Source organism: Pezoporus flaviventris, unplaced genomic scaffold (genome assembly GCF_033815535.1).
Source record: "Pezoporus flaviventris isolate CSIRO_AGI_PZ_B2104156 unplaced genomic scaffold, CSIRO_AGI_Pfla_v1 ptg000007l, whole genome shotgun sequence".
In the NCBI taxonomy this organism is placed as follows: domain Eukaryota; kingdom Metazoa; phylum Chordata; class Aves; order Psittaciformes; family Psittacidae; genus Pezoporus; species Pezoporus flaviventris.
This window is the reverse complement of record NW_026892555.1, coordinates 18,270,563-18,290,032: the sequence shown is the minus strand read 5'-3', so window position 1 is coordinate 18,290,032 and position 19,470 is coordinate 18,270,563. Positions and strand designations below refer to the sequence as shown.

At 39.3% G+C, this 19,470-nt stretch overlaps 1 protein-coding gene across 9 annotated transcripts in view; it reads left to right on the top strand.

The window, feature by feature from the left end:
• The window catches only part of OXR1 (oxidation resistance 1), a 220,386-nt gene extending 201,240 nt beyond the window's left edge, over nt 1–19,146 (top strand). For 7 of the 9 annotated variants that reach the window (XM_061447883.1, XM_061447882.1, XM_061447886.1 and 4 more), the window contains 6 exons: nt 10,012–10,092; nt 13,144–13,269; nt 15,098–15,250; nt 15,860–15,955; nt 16,276–16,349; nt 17,127–19,146. In XM_061447883.1, coding sequence (XP_061303867.1) covers nt 10,012–10,092; nt 13,144–13,269; nt 15,098–15,250; nt 15,860–15,955; nt 16,276–16,349; nt 17,127–17,262 — 666 coding nt within the window. In that variant the 3' untranslated portion in view covers nt 17,263–19,146. The remainder of the gene's footprint in view (nt 1–10,011; nt 10,093–13,143; nt 13,270–15,097; nt 15,251–15,859; nt 15,956–16,275; nt 16,350–17,126) is intronic. The other 2 variants (XM_061447887.1, XM_061447884.1) reach the window with 1 other exon arrangement.
• Nucleotides 19,147–19,470: the final 324 nt, after the last annotated feature.

The window sequence follows — 19,470 nt, the reverse complement described above, 5'->3', positions numbered from 1 at the left end:
GTACTGGGGAGGAATTTGTTTTTTCGGGGGGGGGGGGGGGGGGGGGAGAAGGTGGGAGGAGGAAGGAGACTGCTGAAATAGCTTGTGGGGGGCAGTTAGTTATGTTTCTAGCTTTTGCTTTATGGCTTAGAAGTTGCATGTCCAGAGATAGTTTTTCTGCATACTGTCCATTCCTTTAAGGTTTGCCAGACTTGCGTGGGAAGGGAGGGGAAGGCTGTAGCTTGTATCTTTTTTATATATTGATTGTAGTTATCTGATTTGAAGCAGTTTTAACGCTGTCCATTTTCAGTTCTTGTTTCTCCTCAGTATTAGCTAGCTTGTTATTAAAAAAAGAAAAACAAACAAATTAAATGGTTTTGAATCGTACACTCTTGACTGTGTATCTAGTACGTAACTGTATATTTGAGTTTCCTGAATCCCAGCTTTCAATGTCCAAGTGATAAAAATGTTCTTACTTGCTACCTTAATAATTCTTGGAATTTAGAACAAATAGAGTTTTAGTGTTACCAGCTCCTGAGAAGGGTTTTACTGAAAAGAAAAACGCTATCCACACAAATTATATTGTCAGATACTAACACAAGGTGAGGAGTTCCAGTGCACAGTCTGTAGTATAGTTAAGTAAAGTTCTGGCACTGGTTTTCTCTGCTTTTGTATTTAGATCACAGTGCAACAACACGAGTGAGCAATGTTCTAGTGTTGTGATGCTGCCTGCCGCTGCCCTGGCCTATTTTGTACTTCTACCCAGCACTCAGAAGGCTAGGTTTTTTTTAAGGGGGAAGTTCAGGGGGGAAAATATCTGTAAGACCACTGCAAGGAAATTCTCAAAGGGCTGCTATGCATGCTACTTCTGCACACGCCTGTTTAAACAAACATTCTTCCTCAAGAAAAAAAAAAAATTAAATCATGATTCCAAAAATACCTTGTTGCTGAGACTGGCATTTAACCCACAGAACAAGTTTAGCTTATAGACAGAAGGATTCTTTTTCTTCTTGTAGCTTACAAACCTGAAAATGCTGTGAGGCTGATAGTTCCTGAATGCTTCATTTTAAAACAGTCGGGTTTTTTTGTTTGGTTTGGTTTTGGTCTTGTTTTTTTTGTTGTTTGTTTTTTTTTTTAGACAACTTCACTGACCAAATTAAGTTGTTCTGTCTCTTTAAATATGTTAGCCTTTTTAACCGACTCGTGCTCTGCAACCACACTTGAATACAGGGAACCTCTCTTCTTCTGTACCGTCATCGTTTGCGATCCATCCCCCTACTGTACACTCGTTCATTTGTTCCCTGCAGTGTCAGTCAAATGCATTCATCTAGCAAACTGTCCTGTTGCCGTGGTGGGGCTCTGCCTGTGCCTGGAACTGATAGCAGGTACAGAGAACAGAAAATGCTTTCAAACAACCTTGAATGATTTTTCTTTTTATTATTATTTCTTTTTTAGTCTCAGTTTATTTTTAGAAAGGAAATGTCTCATCTCTAGTATGGAAAGAAGGGAAGAAAGCACCAGCCAGTTAATCATAAATATGCTCTGGTAATCTTCAGTGTAGTGTGTTCATTTCTGTTATTGCATTCTTGTAATGTTGTGGCGGAGAGGCAGTTTCTGGAAGTTTAAATTTTGAATGTGTAAACAGGATGGCAAGTCACAAATTTTCATTATTCTCAGGTACATAACCTAATTGCTGATGTTCTGTTGGCTTTAGATAAGAAAAACTATTGAGCATTAAGGGGTTCAGCAGTTTTAGGGTGTTTGGTTTTGGTTGGTTGTTTTCAGTTGGAGTCATGTGCTTCCCTAATACAAAATACTGTTTATAGCTAAATACCCTGAACAGTAACAGTAGTTTTGCATTGGGATTTGATTAGAAAAGTGTAAATCTCCTGAGTTGCCGTTTGTTTATACCTTCTCGGAGGTCATTCAACCATGTGCAGGTCTCATGATAATTCTAAATTGCTGTGTGCTGTAGTCTCACTCCCATTTATAATGAATGGGGGGGACCATTACCGCTGGGCTTACAGTATATTATATTTATGAAAGTAGCTGTGGTGGTTTCATCATTTTTTTTTCCAAGAAGACTTAAATGTAGTACTACGTAAAAGAAATAGTTCTCACTGAGACTTGCAAAATAGTAACATCTTGGGCATAGTGAGAAAGTGATTTTGACAGTATACTTATATTTTTACCAGCTGGTAGATCTAAATAATGTTTTTCATTCAGACTACCTGTGGCAGGCTTTTTACTACCTTTTTAAAAGTTGCAGATGTCTGGGTTTGGTATAGTCTCCTTTTAGAGGTGCTACTGACTTTGGCTTTTATTTTAATCTTTCTTTGTAGCCAGGTTACTTGCAGAATATGAAAATGTCATGTGGCAACAACTGATTCTGTAAAGGTGTGTTGTTAACAAAGTATTCTTAAAATAATAGGGTATTAATTTTCCTCTGTGGCACTAGAATGTAGCACAGAGGTGTAATTCCTCAATTAATTCAAATATAATTTAAGCGTGCCCTGTAGTAGTGTAAAAGGTATCTGAAGTTTAGTAAGAATTTGTTCTTAGATATGTAGATTTACCTTGCCCAGCTAATGAAAAAAGTGTAGTATCCCTTGTTATAATAATTTCCTGTAGGATCAACATTTCATTTTAGCCAGAGTTCAACTGTGTTAATAAAAGCAATAATTATTAGCTCTTAAGTAGAGGCTGAACTGATGAAATCATGGGAATATTTTTTGTTGTGGGAGAGGTAGAGAGCAAGTTATTTTAATGTGCAAACCAAGTCAAATCATAAAAAGGGGTATACAAGTATCTACAGATGGGAATATTTTTTAAATGTTGCTATGTTGACGAGACATTTTCTGTTCTTGAGGTTGGGGGTGTTTTCTTCAATAAATGATCAGAAAGTTAATGTGCAAGTATAACCTTACAGAAAAGAGGGAAGGTACCCTTCTGTGTAATGCAAGACAAAGTGGGAAGCAAAGAGACTGGCAGCTTATATTAAGTACAGGTTTTTGATGAAATCTTTTATTAGTGGTTGTTCTGCAATTTGGATGAAAACCCATCTGACATGAAACAACTAATTGCTGAACCAAATGGAGTGATACAACAAACCAAGAATGTTTGCTTGGAGCAACTACGTCACTCTGGATTACTTACCTTGAAGGCCTTTGTTATTTTCATGCTGATAGACTAAATTAGAGCTGGGTTCAGTGCTTTCCCAGGATAAGAGATCAGAATTTTGGTGACTAACCAATGCATTATGTTCCCCTTTCAACAAGACAGTCATGTGGCTTCCCACTTTTTGGTAAATCTGTTTGGTATTTACTGTGTGACTTGTACTGCAACACAAGAGATGCCAGTCGATCTCTAGAATGTCAAAAATGCAGGCAACAATTCTTTCTGTCAAAGCACTTCAGACAAAAGACATCAGACAACACAAGAGAAGAAAAGGTGGATTGCCTTCTTTGGGAATGCTTCTCTGAATGCTTTGCAGAGCTTGGATAGGCAATGTAGCCAGAGGGGGCAAAAGCAATGAAAGCTTAATCTTTGGCTTTTTATATTCTTAAGGTATTATAGAAAGGGAATTAAAATGGTAGTGGTTTTAATAGCTTGGATGATTCGAGACTTGCAGGACTTCTGAGGTTCTTGATTTATTGGTTAGCTGTAGTTGGTAAGTGAATAGCTGTAGTTCTTTGGCTATTATGGAGGCCTAATAATAGGGGCTTATGTGTATAAGATGAGAATTTAGTACTTCATCCCTGTGGATGTCAGAACTGTGAGTTTTCATCAGCCCAATTATATTGTTACAAAGAACTTTTAAAGTCAGCTTTCCGTACTAAGTTTTGTTTTAGACTAAATAAACTGATGATCTTGGTCTCCTTAAAATATATAAATAAATAGTGTGATCCAGTACTTTCTTACACTGATCACCAAGCATATAACCTTTTCTTGATGGCAGGTGTTTGCCATACGCACTGTCCTAAGGGGGTTTATGCATTGAGTTATGCGTTGATCCTAAACTGAGATCTTCCATTTAAGTATTAGGCTTACATTTTTAACAATACTAACGTATTAGGCCTCACTACAAATGCAAGAAAGCACGGGGGTTTTGGTAATGCTGCTACAGATTCCTTTTTTTTTTCCTCTTTTTTTTTAAATGTATTTTATTTTGACAGAATAAGTCAAGCTTCCTTACCTGCCTCTTTAAGAAAGTAGTTTTCATAAATCCTATTCTTGGTTCTTTGCACAAACATCCTAAACATTGTTTAATGTTTACTCATGTTAAATTTAGTTCTCTTGCTGACGTTATCATATAGCTCTAACTAGTGATTTCTCCCATCTTGAAAAAATAGCTTTTTAAAGGTTTCCGGAGCCAGTGTGACTCTTTGTGAGCTGCAGGCTTTGACTGCTGTTTATTTATTAATTCTTGTTACTGCAGATATTTTAACATATCTTCAGTATATGTTAATTATGGCTTGGTACATGTGCTGTGGGCTTAGAGCACTTTGCAGCAGATACTTAACCATCCATCTTGCAAAGCTGTGGGGGCAATATTGATCACAGGGTGAGTGTTGCTCTCATGTAAGGTACTCAGTTCTTCTCTGCCTACTCTGGAAAACAAATTGGTGTGCAGAACAGCTTGAGACAGGCAGTTTTAAAGGTACTGAAAGCGGAAAAGAAATGCAGTGCCAGCCAATTCAAGGGACTGCTGTGATTCTCTGATTCCCCTTCCCTGCTTAAAACAGCCAGCTTTTGTACCATCCCTTCCTTGTCACTAGTGGAGTGACAGGAAGCTGAGCTGGTTGAAAACCACACAAGACAGCAAATGGCTAGCTCTGCAGCCATGCTCATTTAACAAATTAAATTAGTCTTGGTTTTGATTTCTTTGGTTGTTTTTTGTTGGCTTTTTTTTTTTCAAAATGATACCTTATGACTGTTTATCCAGTGTGGTAAACCCCATGTATTAATGCATTATTGTAATGTAATCAGTGTGTCCCGAAGAATTGAGATAGAGAAGACGACTTCTTCAGTACTGTTTTTTATTCAAGCAGTGTTTAACATTTTGGGAGCAAACTAAATTCCCTGAAACAGGAAGTCAGTGTTTTCTCTTAAAATAGTAATAACAGCATTCAGTTTATAAATGCACCTTATATTTTCATTGGAAGATATTTACAGACTTCAGAAATAATTTGATCCTTTCTTCTTCCTCCCCATTTACTGATGAATTGGAGCTGCCCTGATAAAATTAACTTAGCATAAGCTGTTTTGTTGATTTTTCTGTTTGTGTTTTTTATTATTATTTTTGTTGAGTTTTTTTTCTTCAATCAAAAAGCCTGTAACTTCAAAGGTGAAACTTTTTTGACTCTCAAGAAATGATGTTTGTGAAGCTTACAGTTTTCACCTGGTTTTACATGGGTGTATTAAGTTTTAAAGTAAAAGTGTTCAACTTTTTCTCACTTAGTGTTTATTTAATATTAACAGTTAATAATGAGGGTGTAGATAACATAAGTTGAAGAGAACCACTTAGACCGTTATGCTTTGTCCAGTCTTATCTTTCAGGAGCACTGTTCAGCTCTGATAAGACCGTTCCTTTTCCTAATGGGACAGTTTCAGCTACTTGTTAATTAGAATCACAGAATAGTTACGGTTGGAAAGGACCTTGAGATCATCAAGTTCCAACCCACCTGCCATGGGCAGGGACACCTCACACTAAACCGTGTCACCCAAGGCCTCGTCCAACATGGTTTTGAAAATTGCCAGGGATGGAGCATTCACAGCCTCCCTGGGCAACCTATTCCAGTGCCTCACCACCCTAACAGGAAAGAATTTCCACCTTATATCCAATCTAAATTTCCCCTGTTTAACCCATTACCCCTTCTCCTGTCACTACAGTCCCTAATGAAGAGTCCCTCCCCAGCATTCCTATAGGTCCCCTTCAGATACTGGAAGGCTGCTGGGAGGTCTCCACGCAGCCTTCTCTTCTCCACGCTGAACAGCCCCAACTTCCTCACCCTATCTTCATACAGGAGGTGCTCCAGTCCCCTGATCATCCTCATGGCCCTCCTCTGGACTTGTTCCAACAGTTCCATGTCCTTTTTATGTTGAGGACACCAGAACTGCACACAATACTCCAGGTGAGGTCTCACAAGAGCAGAGGGGCAGGATCACCTCCTTCAACCTCCTTCAAAGGTCATGCTCCTTTTGATGCAGCCCAGGATACGGTTGGCTTTCTGGGCTGCAAGCGCACACTGCAGCCAGCTCATGTTCATTTTCTCATCAACTAACACCCCCAAGTCCTTCTCCGCAGGGCTGCTCTGAATCTCTTCTCTGCCCAACCTGTAGCTGTGTCTGGGATTGCTCCGACCCAGGTGTAGGACCTTTCACTTGTCATGGTTAAACTTCATGAGGTTGGCATCAGCCCACCTCACAAGCGTGTCGAGGTCCCTCTGGATGGCATTCCTTCCCTCCAGCGTATCAACCGAACCACACAGCTTGGTGTCATCAGCAAACTTGCTGAGGGCACACTCAATCCCACTGTCCATGTCAGTGACAAAGATGTTAAACAAGACCTGTCCCAACACCGAGGGACGCCACTCGTTACTGGTCTCCAGCCAGGCATTGAGCCATTGACCACAACTCTTTGCGTGTGGCCATCCAGCCAGTTCTTTATCCACCAAGTGGTCCACCCATCAAATTGATGTCTCTCCAATTTAGAGACAAGGATGTCGTGTGGGACAGTGTCAAACTCTTTGCACAATTCCAGGTAGATGACATCAACTGCTCTACCCCTGTCCATCAGTTCCGTAGCCCCATCATAGAAGGCCACCAGATTGGTCAGGCAGGATTTCCCCTTAGTGAAGCCATGCTGGCTGTCACCAAGCACCTTGTTGATTTTCATGTGCCTTAGCATGCCTTCCAGGAGAATCTGCTCCAAGATTTTGCCAGGCACAGAGGTGAGACTGACTGGTCTGTAATTCCCCGCGTCATCCGTTTTCCCCTTCTTGAAAATGGAGGTTATATTTCCCTTTTTCCAGTCATCAGGAACTTTACCTGACTGCCATGATTTTTCAAATATGATGGCCAGTGGCTTAGCAACTTCATTCTCCAGCTCCTTCAGGACCCGCGGATGGATTTCATCAGGTCCCATGGACTTGTGCACTTTCAGATTTTTAAGATGGTCTCGAACCAGTTCCTCTCCTACAGTGGGCCCAAGTTCTTCATTCTCACAGTCCCTGTGTCTGCCTTCCAAGACTTGGGTGGTGTGGTCAAAGCCTTTGCCAGTGAGGACCAAGGCAAAGAAGTCATTCAGAACCTCAGCCTTCTCCAAATCCTGTGTAGCCAGTTCTCCCGAGAGCTTCGTGAGGGGGCCTACATTCTCCCTAGTCTGTTTTTTTATTTGCTATGTACCTGTAGAATCCCTTCCCGTTATCCTTAATATCCCTAGCCAAGTTTAATTCTAACTGGGCCTTAGCTTTCCTAACCTGGTCCCTAGCTTCCCAGACAACATCCCTGTACTCTTCCCAGGCCGCCTGTCCTTGCTTCCACTTTTATAAGCCTGTTTTTTCATTTGAATTTTCCTCAGCAACTCCTTATCCATCCAAGGAGGTCTCCTGGCCCACCTGCTACACTTCCTTCTAGTTGGGATACAACATTCCTGAGCTTGTAGCAGGTGATCCTTGAATATAAAGCAAGAGTCTTGGGCCCCCCTGCTCTCTAGGGCTGTATCCCATGGAACCTTACTAAGCAGGTTCCTGAAGAGGCCAAAGTCTGCTCTTCTGAAGTCCAGGGCAGTGAGCTTGCTGCACATTCTTCTCACTGTCCTGACAGTCACGACCATCTCGTGATCGTTGCATCCAAGGCTACCCTGGAGCGTTGCATTTCCAACGAGCCCTTCCCTGTTGGTGAGCACGAGGTCAAGCACTGCACCTCTCCTTGCCGGCTCTTCTACTACTTGCAGAAGGAAGTTGTCTTCCACACAATTGAGGAACCTCCTGGCTCACTTGTGTTCTGAAAGTTTAGCTGTATTTGCTTTGAGGGCAGCAATTACGCAGCCCAGTCAGCAAATTGGGTGTTTGGGCACCTGTGTTGGTCTCTCTGGCTTTGTTAAACTGGCAGGGGAATGCCTCAATGTAAGCAGTTTCCATGTTTATGGCCATCTATAGCACACTGATAAGACCAGTGACTGAAAGGGCTGATGTGTTACCTTCTGCATGGCAAGCTGCCTTTCATGGGCATTCAAACAATTGTAACTCTGTTTTCATGTGTATTGTTGAAAGACAAAAAAGTTCTGTATTGGGAATTTCTGGTTTTCCCAGTATAGCCTGCAAGAGTTACGTACTCTGACATACTTTCAGAAAAACAAAGCTTAAAAACGTAAGTTTTTCCAAAAGGATGAATTCTAAGCCTCTTGATTGACTGAATTATTAGTTTGCAAACTCTCAATTTGACTTACTTCATTAAATATTAGCTGTTGTGGAGAGTCAAGCTGAGAGCCATTCACACTACAAGAGTCAAATGACTCATCCCATGTTTTCTCATCAGTGTTGCCATTATGAAGAGAGCAGGTAGTATTAGATCTCTAAGGATATATGCCATGTCATTTCAAACTTGATTAGCCCTTGGAATTGTCCTCTGGCAGACTATTCCAAGTCCCCAAGCAGAATATTTTTTGCCCTGAAGCACGTTAATTGCTCACATTATTGCTTTTCAGGATTACCTAAGGTGCTGGTAATGTAATTTACAGTAAACTGTTGTAGCAAATAAAAGGATAAAACTACACTATCACTTACATGCTTGAGTGGAATACTGTTAAAACTTTGCCTGTAGCCGTTTGACTGTGAGAACATGAAAACCAACACAAGTTACAACAATTTTCTTGATTTTTTTTCTTGATTTTTTTTTTTTTTTTTAAGAGAATGGTAGAAAATGGTGGAAATAAATTGAGTGTAATTACTGATTATTCAGTAATAACTCCAGATGTCACAAGTATTCCTTTTTCCTTGCCTTGCAGTTGCATGGGGTAGAGTGAATCATCGCTGCTCAAGAGCCAGTCATGCATGACTGTGGGCTCTGTACTCGGGACAGTGGCGAGTATCTGGCCAAACTCCCTGTAGTAGGGGCAGGTAGATGGGGAGCTCCTGGACTTGTGGTTATCTTCCTATGCATTGTGGTAGGCTCTAGACGTTTTTAATACACTCTTACTACATGGGACATCCATTTAATCTCTCCACTGGCTGTTTTAAGATGCTTTCATACAAATGATGATTTTGAGTCATTCTCAAAATCACATTATTTGCTGTAGTTACATTTAAATTACTGCTGTAGTCCTTTAGACAGCTTGTTGCACCAGAGCAGCATGTTCTAGAGCTTTCTGTCTAAAGGCTTTCTTGCTTACACCTCCTGCCAAAGTGGATGTGCTGTTTGGAGTTAGTGTGTTGACAGATGAGCAGCTCCCAAAGCTTTGGAGGTGAACAGAAAGTCCAGGATTAAGATATTGTGAGGTGGTATTTGAGAGTTATTAAACTTTAGTCTTTCTTCCTTGTCTTTAACTGTATTTTCACTGCTAGATAGAAGAGTCAGAACCTGCTGAGAAGCCTGAGGTTTGCTTCTAGTTTTCATCCAGTAAAGCAAACCAGGTTCACAGGATTCATTAGTTGGGGTGTAAAGACTGTTTGGAGAACTTCAGGCTGAAGGGTTTGGATTAAGGCATGTGACTTCATTGACTTCTAATTTAGCATCCTGATACTGGTAACTTTATGAGGTCCTACATCAGTTCTGTATTCATCCTAGAGCAGTGAGATACATCTGACTGCTAGTGCCATTAGTGTTTAATTTGTAATTTTGCTGTGTCTACTCATGTGTCTAAAATCACCTTCATGCGCATTGTCCTTGCAGAAACAAACATCTTTTGGCAGTTTTTGTTTGTGTTACCATTGCACATTTTCCCTTCATTACTTTTTCCCACTATTTTTCCTTCTTTTTACTTTTCTTCAACTGTCAGTGGAATTATTGTCTTCCTGTCTCCATATTCAGGTAGTGTCAGTGGCTGAGTATCACCGCAGGATCGATGCTCTAAATAGCGAAGAACTGCGCACACTCTGCAGACGTCTCCAGGTGCCCTCTTCAGTAGTTTAAACCCCATCTTCAGATACAAAAACACCTTTCTTTGTAGTGTCTTTGATCAGGGCAAGTCCTGCACTCAGTGGGTTTGTCTTATCTACAACACTACAAGGATCCAGCAGAAAATTCCTTTGATTTGAATGTTTTTAATTGTGCAATGTTATGATGGAATCAATTTTATTACAGAATTATTGCTTCCAACTTTTCAAACAGGAATTTTCTGTCAGAATTTGAAAAGCTGTTCTTAGTACTGCTTGACTTGGAGTGATGTGTTTTAACTTCTGCATTAGATTGGTGTGCTGTGTTAGATAGAAGCTTTCCTAAAAAGAATGCAAAAGAGGTGAAGGATCCAAAATATTATTGCATGGGTGTTTAATTTTACATAGGAGTCTTTCAAGAATCTCACAGTACTTGGCAAGCTTCACAAATTCTGTGGAATAGGTAAGTATTCTTCGCATTATACAAGCAGGTAACTACAGTGTTCAACACAGCAAAGGTCATACACGTGGAGCTGGTAATGGAACTAACCATTCTGAAAACAGTACTTCAGTGTGGGGTTTTGAAGGTTTACTGATACAGACTTAAACTGATGTTTGCATTCTCTTTAGGTGTTTCTTAGTTCTTTGACAACTATAAAATTATTAGTTGCTGTATACATCGCACCATAACTTACTGATGGAAAGCATGGCTTAGAACATAGAAGCATTGAGTATTCTGTTTTCCTGTAGTAATTGGCTGCTTAAACTGTAAAAGCTTTTCAGTTCTGTTTTTTGACTCTGATCTTGGCTTTTTTTTTTTTTTCACCTATTATGTAACTACATGTAAGAAAACATTTTCTTAGCTATCATTTCTGCTTATTTAATAATCAGTATTTATATGTTTTTAAGTGTTTTGTAAATGCTTTGCACAAATTAATGAGTGGGAACCTAAAAGCTGCACATGTATGGGAGAATCATAAATTTAGCAAAACGATTTTTATTCCCACTTGAGAATAAAAAAATCTGTTTCTGGCAAGTGGTGCTAGGGAATCCTTGTATTAGTAGCCTGGAAGAGCTCTTTCCAAATACCTTTCACCTGGAATGCCTAAACTCAAGGTTTAGGCCACCTTGAGAAATGTGATATGCTGAGCTAGAGCCTATAAACTCTCTGCTCTGAGGTCATGTGAGAGTGTTTGGTATAGACTGCATGGTAGTTACAAACTTCTGAAGCTCCTGGAATCTGCTCATGGGTCATTTTGCCCTTTCAAAGTCTAGTGATAAATAAATTTGCAAATTTCAGAACTTCACCATGTTCTGCAAAACAGACACCTTTGAACAGACATCTGTCTTTGTCCACTTCTGCAAAGCAGTGTTCTTCATTGAAGAAAGTTGCTTTACTGTAATAGTAACTTTAAAAAGGCAAAAAAGTCCAACAGAAACAAAACAAACACAACAACATTAAATGTCACAATTCCCCCACACAACTTCAATCCAAATTATTCATGTTTTGCATGGAGCACTTTAATCAGAATTAGAGAGTAAGAAAGGGAATAAGCTTTTTTGCTGTACAAGTGAACTGTGCTGAACTTTTCTGGAGCTGAAGCAGTAGTGTATGGTGAATGAAAGGCATTTAACATGGAAAAGAGTTGTATGATGAAATAACATGTTTTATAGAGATAGCCTACAGACTTCATTATAGTGATGTCTTTTTTGTACTTGAAGCTGTATGGGTAAGTGCATAGACTTTGTTTGTTTTGCTTGGGTGGATGTATTTGTTAAAATACTCCTATCTGTATTTCAGGGTCTTCTTTGATTTGGCTTTACTTTTTTTAAGCTAAGAAAGTTGTCTTCATAAGAGCTTGGTAAAGTTTATCATGGTGGCATTGTGAAATACTGTAGTTGTGTTCTGTATGTTTAGAGTACGATGTGTGTGGCACACACTGGTGGTTATTCTGGAGTTCGCAGGTGGTTTTGGCAGGTATTTTCTTGACATTCTCAGGATTCAGGTTTTAAATAATTTGGACAGTCTGTTGACTTTCAGTGAAACTTGGTTCACTGATAATTTATTCAGATGCACTTGTTCTTTTATTTTTCCTCAGGAAATCTCTCAACATTTTAATAAGTCTTGCTGCAGTGGCTTAAGTTACTAACTTCCTTCACTTTGTCCTCCTCCTCTGTCAGATTTGACTGTCTCCATAGCAAGTTTCAAATATTCCTGCAGCAAGATTTACAGAAGGAAACCTGTTTGGGTCTTAGCTAGCCTAGTTGTCCACTTTACCTTGGTGGTGAAGTGGACAGTGGATGTGGAGTGGGGTAGGAAGCTGATATTTGATGAGTTTTATGGTCTTTTGCTGCCTCCACTATGGTGATCTGCAGCAACTCAGTAGGGCAAATGTTTGGGGCAGGTATTTTAAACTATGAATGGATCTTTGTGCATAGTGCTCACTATGCAGGATAAGTATTACTGCTGCTTCCCCTTCTCAATTCTTTCTTCTTTGGTTCCCATAAGTACTCCAGCAGATGGGCTTATGGAGCAGAAATAGGCTCCATTCAGTTGGTTTACTCAAAATACTTGACAGCAGGCTTTCCATGTGTCTACTACATATCTGAAAACTTTTGCAAGTACTCTTTAAAAGAGTATTGAATGAGAAGCAACTGAGAAATACGTTGAACTTTCAATTTCTTTTCTGTTGGGGGGGGGGGGCGTGTTAATTGGATTTAATGTGAATGCTATGTCAGTATTAAAATGCAAGAACTTTGTAAGCTGACCTCTGAGAAGCACTTTAAGGCCTTCAGCTGCATGTGAGGACTCATTTTGTTTTTTTAACATAATACCATAGGTTTCTTCTGTGAGTGGGTGACTGTAATTTATTGTTAGTATATAGTTGAACATGGACTTGCTATTGGAAATGGTGCAGATTTTGGTCAGGTCAAATCTAAGGTATTTCTTAACTTCTAAAGGAGTTGCATAACCAAATCAGCAAATGCATGATTTTTAAACCTACAAAATTTATCTGCCCTGCTAATAGAATGGCAAGTACTTACTTTATTATTGTTCTTGTTGTAGATAACAACAAGAGAAGACATCAGTTCAAAAGAGGAGACAAATATCAAAACAGACCTGGAGCCTGAAGCATTCCGGCCAAATCTTAGCGATCCCAGTGAATTATTACAGCCAGAACAAATTGAAAAGGTATTAACTTACATCTGTTACTTTTAGTATTGTACACTAATATATCACAAATGCCATGACCATAGTGTGAAACATGCTAGTAGGAAGACCTTGTGTGATATTAAATAGTACAGAATCATTTCAGTTGGAAAAGACCCTTAAGATCAAGTCCAACCATTAACCTAACACTGCCAAGTCCACCACTAAAACACATCCCTAAGTGCAACATCCGCACATCTTTTAAATACCTCCAGGGATGGTGTCTCCACCACTTCCCTGGGCAGCCTGTTCTAATGCTCAGTAACATTTTTGTGGAAGAATTTTTTCCTAGTATTCAGCATAAGCCTTCCCCAGTGCAACTTGAGGCCATTTTCTCTTGTCCTATTGTATGTTACTGGGGAGCAGAGACTGACACCCACCTCACTAGTCAGGTCTCCCCTCAGCCTCCTATTATCCAGGCTATGCAACCCCAGATTACTTCATCTACTCCCCATAAGACTTGTGCTCCAGACTCTTCACCAGTTTTGTTGCCCTTCTTTGAATGTTCTCAGCACATCAGTGTCTGTCTCATAGCATTGGCCTTCTTGATCATGTGGGCACAAGCTGGCTCATGTTCACCCAGAACCTTTTCTGCCAAGCAGCTTTCCAGCCACTCTTCTCCAAGCCTGTAGCATTGCATAGGGTTGGTTTGACTCAAGTGCAGAACCTGGCACTGAGCCTAGTTGAACCTCATAAAATTGGCCTTGGCCCATTGATCCAGCCTGTCCAGATCCCTCTGCAGAGCCTTGATATCACCTGCAAACTTCCTGAGAGTGCACTTCATCCCTTTATCGAGATCATTAGTAAAGATACTGAACAAAAATGGCCCCAGTACTGAGCCATGGGGAAAAACCCTTGTGACTAACAGCCGGCTGGCTTTAGCTCCATTCACCACCACTCTTCAGGCTTGCCCATCCAGCTGGTTCTTACTCAGGGAAGAGTGCACCCATGCAAGCCCTGCGCAGCCATTTTCTCCTGGTGAATGCTGTGAGAAATCCTCCCAAATGCTTTACTAAAATCTAAGGAGAAAACACCCACAGCCTTTTGCTCACTCACTAAGCAGGTCACCCTGTTACAGAAGGAGATCAGGCTAGTCAAGCAGGACCTGCCTTTCATAAACCCATGCTGACTGACCCAGATCACCTTGTTGTCCTGTAAGTGCCACTGATGGCAGTCAGGGTGCTCTGTTCCATAACCTGCCCATGGCAGGGGGGTTGGAACTTAGATGTTCTTAAGGTCCTTTCCAACCCTAACTATTCTATGATTCTGTGACACCGAGGTCAGACTGTGACAGGTCTATAGTTCCTAGGTCTTCTTTCTGGCCCTTCTGGTAGATGAGTGGCACCTCCAGCCAACTCCAGATGAGTTGGTAACCTCCAGCCAACTGGGACCTCCTCTGTTATCCAGGACTGCTGATAAATGATGGCAAGGGGCTCTATGAGCGCTTCTGCCAGCTCCCTTAGAATCCTTGGGTGGTCCCATCTGGCCGCATAGTCTTGTGTGTGTCTTAAGTGCAGAAGGACAGCACAATTTGTATCTAAAGTGTTGCTTTCTGTATTATCAGAACTTTCAGTACACTGTGACAATACTAGTCTGTGTCTTTACTTTTATTTCATTCTTCCTTGAAAACAGCTTGGCTTTCACTGCAGTTCTTGCTGTCTAGTCCAAAGTCATCTCATTTAATGTGTTTATTGAAGGTTTGGATTAAGGCTGACTGCATTCAAAGGCACAAGAACTGGCGACCAAGCATCCTTTGCACTTAAACTTGTTATGTGTTACATTAAGAGCACTGTTACAATCTTGTTAACAGCTCACAAAGTCTCTTCCACCACGGACCATTGGATATCCATGGACTCTTGTCTACAGTACTGCAAAGCATGGCATGAGCTTGAAGACTTTGTATCGAACAATGATGGGACTAGACACGCCTGTGCTGTTGGTTATCAAAGACAGTGATGGACAGGTAGGAAAATTGTGTGAAGGCAGGTGACCTATCAAGAGAAAGGGAGTACAAAGTACTAGCTGGCACTTACAGCTCTAATGTTCTTATTCCTGAATATTGTAAATACTTTTACTACCCAGCAAAGGCTTAGTTAAAGTCTGTTGTAAGACAGAGTAAACAGTGCTTACCGCGATACCTGTATTGGAATGAGTAAATTGCAATGCAAAGTAACTCAGAGCTAGGAACTTGCTGAAAATAGCCTAGTTGAAGTGGAAGAGGAGCAAGAACCTTTTGGTTTGAAATTTTAAAAATACATACATTATTTCTGAGAATTTCCAGAGTTCAGTTTTTATCCCTTTGATTTTTTTTTTTTTTTTACTGTGTTCACTTTTGTTCAAGAAAGAGTTCTCTTACTTCTTTTATCATTGTCATCTTACTTTATTGCACCACAGAGCACCATACCATCTCTTAATCAATGCATTTGGAACCATGACACCATACAGGTGCTTATCCTGTAGCAAATTCCAAATTTGGCAGCATTTACAACCTGATGTGTTTGTCAGCTATTAGAGTCTCAGATGCTGTGTAGGGTTTTTTTAAGTATTTTCTCTTGGATAATTTTTCTCACAGGTTTTTGGCGCATTAGCATCTGAACCATTTAAAGTCAGTGATGGTTTTTATGGCACTGGGGAGACCTTCATGTTCACTTTTTGTCCAGATTTTGAGGTAAGTAATAATAACTGTATGCCTTTGCTTTTTTCTTTCCATATGCATTATCTTGAAATAATTACTGAATAAATCATAACAGTAAATAACTTTTAAAAATCTAGGAGTTGGCCTAAAAAAGTCATCATACTAGTACTGTCACAGAATCTGTAAGTGCACGGTAGGTTGGTAGTGTTTGCATAGTGGAAAAACTTAACCCAACTCTTTCATTGTACTGAAGCCAAGTCTTTCTAATTGATGTTTGATTTTTCTTGAAATGAAAAGTTCAGGTATTTTAACTTGCTAATCTGTTCTGATTGGTTGTTGGGTTTTTTTATTAGGTTTTCAAATGGACTGGAGACAACATGTTCTTCATTAAAGGAGACATGGACTCCCTTGCTTTTGGTGGAGGAGGGTAAGTTATAATTTCTTTTTGTCATTAAGAGTCTCTCAAAAGTGTGCATGTCTGCACACCTTTGAAAAGAAAATTTGGAATTGTCTTCAGTTTGATAGCTTAGGATTCTTCTAGCCAAGAAGGATTTACTATGTCAGGTGTTCAGCTTCCTGTGTTGAGCAAACTTAAACAGGAGGTTTGTCTTCAGCATACTGTGGCGTGAAGTTTCAGCCCTCCAAGGTTATGATGCCTTGCATGCTTTGCTTAATCTTTGCTTGCGTGGTTGTCTTGGTATATTTAGAATAGACACATTCTAATTTTGAAGGTATGCAAATGTGAAAATTATATGTAACTAGAAGAGGCTTGAACTGAAATTGTGCCATCCTAAGACATGCCAGAGTCTTCAGAAATCATATGTTGTGTAATCCCTTTTTCCCTCATCCATTCAAGTGCATAAGCTTCTAGGGTATTTCCCTTATTTATCAGTGTTCTCTTCACATTTAAGAGTACTGTAATGCCTTTTTCTTAATACATATGGAAGAGGCTGAAAACTGAGGAATTCTGGTTAGGTTTTTTTTTATTTCAGCATATCTGAACAAGGGATATTCCCAAATTAATAAATAGTAAAAGAAAAATTAAAAAAAGCCTTTGCAGCTTGAAATTTATCAACATCTCTGAGGTATTTGTGTTAAAGAGTTCCATAGTTCCTTTTTGTTCCTGAATGCTGAATGAAAGATACATTCATAAGTTTAATGCTTACTCCCTCGGTCTTGCTTTAATATGTTGTCTGTCTTGCAGAGGGGAGTTTGCTCTTTGGCTCGATGGTGATCTCTACCATGGAAGAAGTCATTCATGTAAAACATTTGGGAATCACACACTTTCTAAGCAAGAAGACTTCATTATTCAAGACATAGAAATATGGGCTTTCGAATGAGTATTTAACTATTTCTACAGGGTGTTGTCCCAAACCTGACATTAATCAGTGCAGCTCAAAAATCCCTAGGAGCAATATAACACACCATTTTACCTTCCTGGGTTTTTTTTTAAGTTTTCAGCGTGGCCATCTAGTTCTTGTTTTTAAATAGCAAACCCTTTTTCATGCCCTCACATCTGTAATATACTGTCCAACTTTTCTAAGCTGTAGATGCTTTTACAAAATAGAGACCACATGGACTAAAGATTAACATCAGTTACTTTAAACCTTGCAGCCTACAAAATATTCATATCCTCATTACAGTTGCCTCCCAGGTTTCCCACACACACCTTTCTACAATCCTGCTAGGGGGCTGCTTCATTGAATATAGGTTATTATTTTTGTATCCAAATTAAGTCTTATGAATGAAGTTGCCCTCTGTGAACCGATATAAGAAGAAAGCTGTGTGTGGGTATTTGGCGTCAGTACTGTAGGGATTGGGCCAGAGCAATGATGGGCTAGTTCATATGGTGCCACAAAGAGATGAGAAGCCTAGCATTCATTAGCACATACCAGTACATATATGCTTAAGTTAGAAGATATCCAAAGTCAACAGTGCCACTTGTCTTGTTTATTGTTCATGTTTAGAAAAAAAGTCGGTTAATATGTGTTCTAGCTGCATGCTGATTGTATTAAAGAGTGTTTTGCACATGCTGTTAATAATCTGCAGGTTTGGGCCAAATACAATACTGAGCTACGCGGCAATGACTTACAAAATAGCAAGGGAATATCAAAGTTCCACAAAATTAAAAGGCTGAAGTAAGCGAACTGGGTGAACAATCTGTAGCTATAGCAGGGCATTAAAAATACAGAAACAGCTGCATCTTTCTTCAACATAAAGTGTCAGATATATACTGTTATACTGTTGTAGCTGTGTAGCACATCAACTCCAAGAATATAGCTTATTCCTGTCCAAAGAAACAAATAGTCGTGATGTTTTTAAGTGGGTCTATGTTGTAAATTTACAGTTAGCACCAGCTCTGATTAAAATGAGATAATGTACTATAGATAGACAATATTGTAATTCAGTAGACTTGTGGAATATGCAAACTTACTGTCATGTGACCTCAAAAAAAAAATAATGACAGGCTAGAATCCAGTTCCAGTAGCTCTTGTCCACTTTTGTAGGAAAAATGATAAGCCATTGTGGCAATAACAGCTCAACAGAACTGTTTGTTTCAAAGCTTTTATTCTGTGTTCTGCAAAACAAAACAATACAAAAAAAAACCCACAAAAAAATTGCTGTTAAGTGTGACAGTGACTGACTTTGTGCTGAAATTTCAGCTATTTCAGATGAACATTGTATATTATCTTGTAAATTAATGTTCAAAGTAGTTTTGTTATTATAGAAAAGTGTTGATGGACGGGTTGCTTATAGCACTTTAAATTATTCTAGAAATGGAATAAAAGCCAAGTGGGTTGGCTTAAGTAGATGTAGTTGTACATTACTTCAGAATATTTACATCTCTGGAAAGTTTTAAAAACTTATTTGAAGATAGCTTACTGCTATGGGAATGAGAAAGGGCAGATGTTTCATCTATAATATGCTAATGCTTAACATGAATAGAAATACAGGGCTTTGTTCCTGTCTCTATGTATAGCTCTTTATCCTTACTAGAACTTAGTACAATGTGTAGACTAAATGTTTACAAAATAAAGAACTGTAAATAAAATGAAATGGCTTTTCTCCCCTTTGGTCTTCCACAGCAGTATTATTGTCTTTGTGGAGTTAAGACTGATTATTACAACAACAACAACAACAAAAAAAAATCCTGTATTGGATTTTAAGTACTATAAGGTCACAGTGATGTATAGCAAATAAATCTAAATATATGTAAAAATAAACTTGAGTTGGAGTTTATTTAGAAGTTGGAGTTTACTTAGAAGCACACATGGAGATTGTTGCTGTTCATTTAATAACTCTGCTGAATACATAGGATGTATTTGTTCATCCTTTTGTGGATTTTTGGTTTTTGAAAGCCCAGTGGAAGCTGTAAAAGATGCTTCTTCAGCCATTTTCAAGGGATGAAAAACAAAAGGCATCTTGCATTATCCTTGCCGAAAAAGACCTAAATGAATTCAAGTGCCTAGTCTTTATCCTAAGCTTATATTGCAAAAAAGCTTACTTAGATTTTAAATGCTACTGTGAAGGATATTATGAAGAATTAC